We start from the raw sequence: 9,791 nt of genomic DNA, 5'->3' as shown, positions 1-9,791 counted from the left end.
AAAAAAAGTGTTAAAAATATTTTTTTTTTTTTTTTTTTTTTTTTTTTTTTTTTTTGGTACTGGGGATTGAACTCATGTGCTTGCGAGGCAGGTGTGCGCAGTGCCACTGAGCTAAATCCCAAGCCCCTGTAATATTCTTAACTACAAAAGTTTAGTTCATAGAATTATTATGGACTTTCTTCACAATGTTGAATAGGAGATAGTTTTATTTTGCCTCAAAATGAGTAGCGACAATCAGCTGGGAGAGTTTTGTGTGTGCATAGCACACAGAGAGGAGTCATGCGTCCATCATCCCAGTGGTGCAAGGCACTCGCTAACAGTTCATGTGTTATTTTAGCATGGACTTGGGGACACTGGCTAAACACCATTAGCAAATGAGAGCTATAATGCAGAACGCAAGAAAGATCAGGACAGGCCACAAAAAAACTGTGGACACTGTAGAAATAGCTGATTGTTTCCAGAAAACTAGGTGACAACAGATTTAACTACATCTAAAAGGAAAACATTTGTCACAACATTAACATTCATAGCCTGTCACAAAATTCAAATATGGAAATTGAAAGAAACAAAATTGTAGAAAAAGGATAAGGCTCACAACAGGACAGTGATAATCAGAAAAGTCTGTGTTCAGTATGATATTTTACCCATCTCAATCCTTCTTTGCACACAATTTTACAGTCGCAGTCTACAGCGCAGTTTATGTTTACATCTTACTATTGCCTCTATTGAACTGCCTTTTATAGTTACCTTTTGCCAACCGTAACACAGTCACAGTGGAGGAAGTAAAGAAGTCTTCTAACAGTGGCTATTCCCTCCAAAAGGCAGAAGATTTGAAAACGCAGCCCAACAAAAACTGCTCCCTAGAGCTATTTTTATCTCTATGCTCCTTTAAGGATGTTTCAAATAGTTTAACAAAACTGCTAAAACTATGCAAAACTGATAAATGCAAGAAATTTTACTCTATGAATTCTTAAAGACCTCATTATATAATTGTAAGACTGCTCGACTCATTAACAGAACTGCAGAAATTAAGAAAAGAGCAAGTCCTAGGAAACCCAGGAATGTTTTCAGCCATGCTGACCGACAGCTGCCTGTGCTGAGGGGGGAACGCCAGTCACTCTGGAGAAGAGAAAAAAAAGGGTGTGTGAGAGACTCCATCCAGGCATCAGGGCAGCTCAGGACAGGCCTGACCTGCAGTTACCCCGCTGCGCCTGTGGGGTGCGGCCTCCCAGTGTCCCAGGACAGCAGGGCTGCTGCAGCAGGTCCTCAGCCAGAGGTCGGGAAGGGCCCTGCACAGGACAGGCTGCCCAGTCTAGACTGCTGGGCACAAGTAGAGCAGAGCAGGTCTTAAGTCTCCCTGCAGGAATTTGTTTCATCAGGTACCCAGCAGAAACCTGTCTAGAAAATGTTTCCTCCAAAACAAAACAAAATTCCAAGAGAAGTAAGTGAGACTGGGATTCTGGGTCTTGCTTCTTCCTGAGTCCCTGGGGTTGGTGCTTTTGTATAGTATAAGGGCAACACTTGCCTAAGTCTGTATTCACCTGTATTGCTTCCTTTGGAAGTAAACCTAGGCTTGCAAAGAATCTTACTGGAGAGTTAAGTGCGAATAATCTCTTGCCTTCCTGACAGAAATGCAGGGTAACAGCTCATGAGTCTGCCTGTAATAATCCTGGAAAAGTTCATGTGCAATTCTCTAATCTCCTGATTATAAGGTAAGAAAACTTAGTTTAAAAAATACTAAAGAGCCAGGCATGGTGGCGCACGCGTGTAATCCTAGCACTTGGGAGGCTGAGGCAGGAGGATCGCTGTGAGTCTGACACCAGGCTAGGCTACATAGTGAGTTCCAGGTCAGTCTCACCTACATAGTGAGACCCCAAAAAACAAAAAAAAAGCCAAAAAACCCCCCCCAAAAAGCTAAAGGACTTATAATACAGAGCTAGTACATGACTAGGTTATTTATATACAAATATAATTAATATTTGCTATAGTAGTATACTTACTATTAGTTATATTAACTATAATTAATAAGTATTATATTAATACTTAATATTTACTATATACTTAATATTTCTCAGAAAATTTAAGAGGCCTTTGATCAAATTAAGGGGAAAGATTTTCCTAATATACTTTACATACATACTATCAAACTATCTGATTTCTTATTTAACAAAGGAAATGAAATTGAGTCACATCATGTGTTGTGCATATTTATTTCATATGTATCTTTCATGTGTATGGGAGTATAATATGTCCATGCATATCACAAATACATGAAAGAAAAAATAATAAAATTGGACTGACTCATACCTAGTGATTTTCTGGGAAATTTTATGAAGTATTTCTAGCTATTAAGATAATTTTTACCTCCCTAATAATAATTTATAAACTGTTTAAAAAATTGGGGTAGATGATAAAGTATTCAATTACCTGTTCATTTCTCCCTATAACTCAGTTATTATTTTTGAGTTTCTGGCTTCTTTTAGCTAACATTTTAGTGAAATGTGTCCTAGAACTGAAACATCAAAAGAAAGCTACCAGCCATCAGCCTCTTTCTCGTGTTCCCCAGTTCCTGAATATACATTTACCTGTATATTATCTTTTCCAGGAACATAAAAGTATAAGTTTAATAAATTTCTTCCCATAAAATGATTATTTGCCTTTTTTTCTATAAATATACTAAGTGTATTTCATGGATAACACAGGGCTATGATTTTATTCTCTTTGAACATAACATCTGCAGCAAACAGATTGCAACTTCAGATTTGTACACGTAAGTAGTACAAGTGTGTAAACCCACCTACTACAGAAAGCACTCCTTTAAGCGACTAACAATCTGCTTTTAAAAACAATTTATGTCATGTTAATAGAAACTATATGTACACAGAAAACACCAGAACCACAGGAAAGTTGTTAATATTACGCCATCTAACATATACAGAAAAGGAGAAAAAGAACAAAAACCAAGTTACCTTTTTGTGCAAGGCATGAAACTCGCTGTACCTTTTTTCAACAAAATGTTTTCTTCCATTCATTAGTACTTCTATCTTAAACACCTAAGGAAAAAATTAACGAGATTAATTCTACTGGTTCAAGAACCTCAATTGTCCAATGTGGTAAGTTTGTGACCATGATGTATTTCACCCCTTTAATTACAGCGGTGGATTCCCTGAAACCCAGAAGGCTCAGGAGACCTTGGCCCAGCAGCACTGATTAATGAGCTCGCAGACCAAATCCTCACTGACAAAGCAGGATATTCCAAAAGCATGTTTAAAACCAACGGACACTCACAAGCACTAAAATGCTACTTAATTTTTTAACCAGAGAATGTTCTTCCCCTAAAAACTATTTTATCAAATCAGTACTGAAAATCAGTATGACACCGAAATTAAAGTGCGCTACAACAACTATGATATCTGCTGAAAACCTCAGGCACCTGACATTCCGTTATGGGGTTTCAAGGCGGTCAGTACCATCTGCAACGCAATCGTGCAAAGAGTAGCGCAGTTTAGGTTAATTTCGTCCTAACCTGAATATTCATCTGTAGTCTCAGCTGGGCTTATTCTGCTGTTTGCAAAACGGGAAAAATGTGGCAAAGCCTCATTTTCACTACATGATGCAGATGACAGCTTGCGCCCCCATCTCCAGGAGGTTGAGAGGCCAGATGCACAGGCTCTCTGGGCACACTAATTAGTAGGCACTGACATGACACTTTCCTGATTCTTGGGTCAGTGGGTCAAGACTGGGAACAAGAGATGAGAAATACTGCGAAACGCTCACAAAAATACAATGTTCGGGTTGGGCCGGGAGGGAGGCTCGGCCAGGACCGAAGGCCAGGTGCTCTGTTGGTCCAAGAGTTTGTATCTGACCCTTGCTTTGCTAGTGAGAGTTTGTAAAGATCAAGACGGAAGAGTACTGTTCAGCAATTTGATAAAACCAATTTCAGGTTTCAGCTACCCTTTTAGAAAAAACAAACTGAACCGTAAAGTCACATGACACTAGAGGATTTAAAAATGCTTACTTTAAGCCTAAAAATAAGAACTAGTCCAGCTGAACATAAATAAGGTTACACAGTCAGTTAAAATAGATCCGTATGATTCTATATCTTTGTTATATATAAACATTACTATTTGAAGAATTATGTTACTAAACATAACACCTACATTAAAAATGTTTCCATTTTTGTACTTCTCTGAAGCAGAAGCAAAATCTTTCAGTGCATGACTGGCTTTAAGTAACCTGGTTTTAAATAACTAGAAAAACTTTTATCAATTTAATGTTTTTTACACATTTCATTTTTTCAATAAATCTCCCTAAAGAAATACCTTTCTTTGTGAATTAATGAAAAGGTTTTCTTCCACAAAACATAAGCATGATGCTTCAGACTCTCAGATATGTCTATTATTTTTAAGAACTAATAATTGCTATTTTAAATAATTCTGCTTATTAATTCTCCAAAGAAACTCCTCCTTCAGGAGCTGCCCGAAATTCAATCAGAAAAGCTCCCTGAGACACCAAGCAAGAGCGACAGGGCTGTGCCCCGGGGCTCGGTCCGTCAGTTAGAGTCCCCTCCGCAGTGTCAGCTCCCTGATTTAAATCAGGACACTACGGTAACAGTGAAAGTAGTTCCTATCTGCTGATTATATGAAACGTGGGAGGCTACCTTCTGGTCTAGTTGTTTAAAGCTTCGTCACAAAAGCTAGCACTTCAACTGGCACACGTGCAGTGAAATCTACCGCACAGGGAAGGCTGCGAAGACTCGGTAACCTAGGGACCTTTAAGCCACTCCTTCCTGCAGGCCCTGCGCAGGGTCTGCTGGAGAAACCTCCTTCCTGCGCCCTACCAGAGGCTTCCATGGCTAAGTCCCACAGAGGGAAGCAGAGGGGTGGGTGTTACTCGGACACAAAGGACAGCTTATCTCAAACTTTTATGCTTTATCACGTTAGCACTGAGAAAATACACAGTATACCTAGCACAGCTGTGCTATACCTAGCACAGCTTTCTCTTCTCAATTCTGGGAAAACATCTTAGAAAGGAAGTCAGTTAAGCAGGATTTCCACGGCAAGGTGAAGTAAGAAATGAAGTTAATTTAATAAACCCTATTTTTCTGAATTATCACAACAGACTTTTTAAAAAAATCATTTTAATTTTCTGACATCTATTGTCTCTGAAATATAAAAAGCCCTTTTCTCACTTTCCTCTCCTGGCAAATTCCTAGTGTTCTCTAACTCCTAAGGCAGGGACATCACAGGATGCCGTTTGGAAGGAACCCAACTCAGTATCTGGAACTCATTTGCTTATTTATTAAACAGATATTCACTGAGGGCCTAGAACGTGCCTGGGAGTTGTTCTAGGCCCGAGACTTAGCAGCACACGAAACACAAGAGACAGCCTTCGTGGAGCCCACGCCAAGTGCAGGGAGCCTGACCACACCTGCGCAAAGGAACGTGGGCCTGACAGCACCGCAGTCCGGGAGCTCCGCAGCAGGACAGGACTCAGGGCTGCTCAGACGGTGGGTGGGGAGGAGGCCCCCGCGCAGGCAGGGAGGGGCCCAGAGCCTGGAGCTAAGGACCAACGGAAAGGGTGCCCGAGTCAGTATCTCTAACAGTGTAAGAGTATCTCACGCCCCTCCAAACATCCAGCCCCTGGTAAGACAAAATTCACCAAGTCCAGCATCCAATGAAAAAGAATCACGATGGGTAGGGACGCAGCTCAGGCGCACAGCACTCGTGCACATGCGTGTGACAGTGAGTCTTGTTCCCAGGACCACATTGAAAACGGAGCAGCTCAAAAACACAACAATGAGAAGAAAGCAATCAACTGAAATGGACTTTGAAATGACAAGAGACAGTAAGCAGACAAAGGCATCAAAATTGTTCTTAGGAGGGAATTCCTTACATTCAAGACCCAAAGAAAGGCTGGCCACGTCAAGGTATGGAAAGGACGCAAGGAACCTAACAATTCTGAGACCCACTGATGAAATTATCAATGTGATTCACACACACGCAAGCACGCACGCACATCTATGATGGGACTTCCAGCAGAAGGAAAGATTAGTAACAAAGACCTGACAACTGAAACTCTCCAAAATAAAACAGAAGGAAAAAAATTAAAAGCAGATAGAGAAATAGTATCAGTGTAATACAGAATAATACTAAAACATGAAACTCCAATCCCCAAAGGAGGGAGTGGATGAAGATTAGGAAAAAAGACAGATATATATGACAGAATTGTAGCCAAAATTCAGCCCAACCTGATAAAAATTATAAACCTACAGATCTAAGATCAATGGGCACAAGAAGCTTGGAAAGCAACTACAAAAACCCAAGGCATATTGTAATCAAATTGTTTAAAACCAGTAGGAAAGAGAAAATCTGAAATGCAGGCAGAGAGAAAAAAGGAACATTACACAGAAAAAGAACAAAGTACTATGATAGCGAACTCTCGAATACTACTGTAAATCTAAATCAGTGCATATATACTGCAATTACACTGTTAAAAGATTTTTACAGAACTTATTTTATGCAGGCACTGTCCCTACCTCGTTACTCATAGTAACAACTCTAATTCTCACAACAACGCTGTGTGATGGGTACTATTACTGCCATTTTTCAGGCAAGGAAACATCAAGTAAGCAAGTGGAAAGATCAAACACTTGACCATGGTGGACCTGCATTCTGAGCCCTGTACTTTGGCCCCATTCTATTTCTTAACCGCTGCCCAACACTGACTTTCAGGGAAGGGGCTCCCTAGATGGCCCTCCTATTCGTGGGGGAAACTGATCACTTGGAAGTAGGAGAAATCCTGAAATATTCTGGAGTGAGGGACACATTTCCTGTCCCTTCTCCTCCTGAGGTTCAGCCTCGGGGGCGAGGCTTGCAGGGCACAGACACAGCGGGAGGAGGTGACACACGGTCTTCACTCCCAACTACTTTGAGTCTGTGTCCCTGAGAAGGGAGCTCTCGAGAGCAGAATGGTGATGACGCACAAGCTTAGATATCACATGGTTTGTCTTGTATGAGAAACCCATACTTTATTTACAAATAAAGTGCAAAATAAAGATAGATACTAGGAAACAGAGACAAAGATCTTTCTTAATTGGGAAGGGGATCAAGAAATGGAGGAAGGTAAGGAAAACATGGAAACAAAGTCTCTGTAAATAGGGAAAGGAGGAGGGGGTGAAGGGAGGGCAGGGGAATGGGGAAAAATGAGAACCAAGACACATCATGTAAAGGTACAAGATCCAATGATGAATGGAACCGCACTGTGTACCTAAACTGTACCAATAAACTCAATTAAAAAAAGAAAGAAACGGAGGAAGGGAGAATGACAAAAGAAAAGATGTGTCATGTACATGTACCAATCCCCACAGGGAAAGCGATCACTGCGTTTATTACTACTGCAAACGTACACCAAAAACAAACAACTGAAACAGAAAACTTTAAAAAGGAAAATAAATGTTGAAGAAGAGGAAGAAGCGAAAAAAAGAAAGGAAGGAAGGGAGGGAGGGAGGAAGAGAGACAGAGAGAGAGAGAGTGTGTGTGCAAACACTCACTGGTCGACATACAAAGTACACAACTCTACAGGCAGAAAGGTCCTTTTCTGTGTTACCCCTTCCTGTTGGTGCCTGGCTCCCTCACTCATAAATCTCCTTACATTATAGTTCCAAATCTTCAACTGCACAGTCTTTACTGCAAAAACAGTATATGCTCATAGTAGTAAAAAAAAAAAAAAGACAAAAACTACAGAAAGGTATGAACTGCAATATATAAGGCTCTTACATGAGGCTTGTCCAAGTCCTTCGAACTCGGGAAATATCTTAAATATCGCCTACACACACATACAAGCTCTGAATGTACATAAGTTACTTTCTGTTCTTTTTTTTTATTTATCGGTCCATTCTAGGTAGACAGTACAGTCACATTCATTCCTGGGATCGTGTATGTTACTTCATTTTCTTACACACATGGAGTCATGCCTTACAGTTACCCTCTGTATTTCTCACTTGAACGTGTCTATTTACTGGTATATTTTGACACACCTCATTCTTTAGTGGCCACAGAGTAATCCTATGTGTGACATAATTGTACTTACTATTCCTGTGCATATGGTTTTATCACAATTTTTAAATTAGGATTTTAAGGTAGACAGTATTGCAGCCTTTTGTTACACACACTATACAGAGAGACGGGACACGCTCATGCCCATGTGCACACACACTATAAACTACATAACTACACAGACTAAATCAGCAAAACATGTTGCTGAATTTCCCTCCACACATCCTCATTACACCGTCATTAACAGGATACAAATATCTTCACCGTCCTGATCAACATTTTGCCCAATCTGATACCCAAGACAGAACAGTTTGGTATTTCTGACAAAGTATGTGGCGAGGTGGCCTAAGGCCCCGTTCCAACTATCTTACTAAAAGCTGCATGGCGGCCCAACCCACTGGTTTCACTCTTGACTCCAGAGTTCCTTCTCCCTTAGCATGAACTCAGAACCCTTGTATATAAAACGAGGGAAGCTATACACTATTAATGATTGTGTTCAGGCTTCCACTTCGAAGCACAGATTATTTTGTTCACTTAACCAAACTTTGCCTGCTGTAGAAACATGTTAAGTCCACTGAATTCTAATTAATAATCGAAGATCCTGATTCCTGTGTGACATTTATCATATGTCAGAACCACTTTTTCCCACTGAGACAACATTTCTGAGATTATACTGGAAGTCAGTGATAAAATATTCCCAAGTGTGGATTTACACCCACCTTTGCAGGTGCTTATCTATGAAATAAAATAAATTTAAGCTAGGAAGTAAACTTAAGGGAGGGTGCGAGCCAAACTTCAATTTAAATGTCCTTCTCTTCCATAAGTTTATGCACTTCTACTCCAACCCCTAGAACCTTCCCGTTTCACAGTTAAAATGTCTAACAAATTACTCAGGCACCTGCCACCTACACATTGGAATTTTATACAAATAAAGTTTTAAATTCAGGTTTCCAAGTGGTTTAAATTAGGATACTGACATATTCATCAACGACAACACGCTTGTGTAGAACATGACTTTTACTGACACACACAGGTTTAATTATTTGTTCTATCAGAACAAGATACAACAAATATTTGCTTCAGGCTTGAGGTCCACACATTCTCCTTCCTGAAGAAGAATCAACAGTGAAGATAAAATAAGGAAGACTGTCATCTCACTAGCAAAAAGTAAATCTTTATTTTATTTAAAAAAGTTTTTTTTGTTGTTGTTTTTTGGTACCGGGGATTGAACTCAGGTCCTTGCGCTTGTAAGGCAGGCGGCGGAACCACTGAGCTAAATCCCCGGCCCTAAATTTTTATTTTAAAGAGCCATTTATCGTGTGCCTGTTGTAAGTTAGGTTCTCAACAAGGTATTAACCCACAATACACAGTTTTATGTGGGAACAAAGGTAAGGAACTCTTTAACTTTAAAGAATTATTATGACATTTGATTACTGAGTTCATTTACACATAAAAAATATAAAATTTAATTTGTTCTTATACTCAGTCTTGCATCATAGTTCCTCTATTCTAAGATGCCATACGAATAAAGTGAGAGATATTACTAACTGCATTTTATTATTTTGGGGAGTGGGGAAAGAGTTTTTTCTCAAATGTTTAAAAAATCTGTTTCAGAAATTTTAAAATGTGTTTAAGAAAAATGCGTATGTATTGGTACGAATGAGCCACTGCTTAATAAAAAGCAAAACAACAACAACAAAAACCATTCCCTAAAGAATTGTTACAACAGAGTAT

At 39.7% G+C, this 9,791-nt stretch overlaps 1 protein-coding gene across 1 annotated transcript in view; it reads right to left on the bottom strand.

The window, feature by feature from the left end:
* The window catches only part of Snx24 (sorting nexin 24), a 143,989-nt gene that overhangs the window by 65,726 nt on the left and 68,472 nt on the right, over nt 1–9,791 (bottom strand). Inside the window, exon 3 of the mRNA XM_033765471.1 lies at nt 2,970–3,053. Within this exon, the coding sequence (XP_033621362.1) occupies nt 2,970–3,053 (84 nt within the window). The remainder of the gene's footprint in view (nt 1–2,969; nt 3,054–9,791) is intronic.

This window comes from Fukomys damarensis, unplaced genomic scaffold, assembly GCF_012274545.1.
Source record: "Fukomys damarensis isolate Sample0158 unplaced genomic scaffold, DMR_v1.0_HiC HiC_scaffold_3, whole genome shotgun sequence".
NCBI lineage: Eukaryota > Metazoa > Chordata > Mammalia > Rodentia > Bathyergidae > Fukomys > Fukomys damarensis.
The sequence above is the reverse complement of the archived record's forward strand: the minus strand, read 5'-3'. Positions and strand labels throughout refer to the sequence as shown.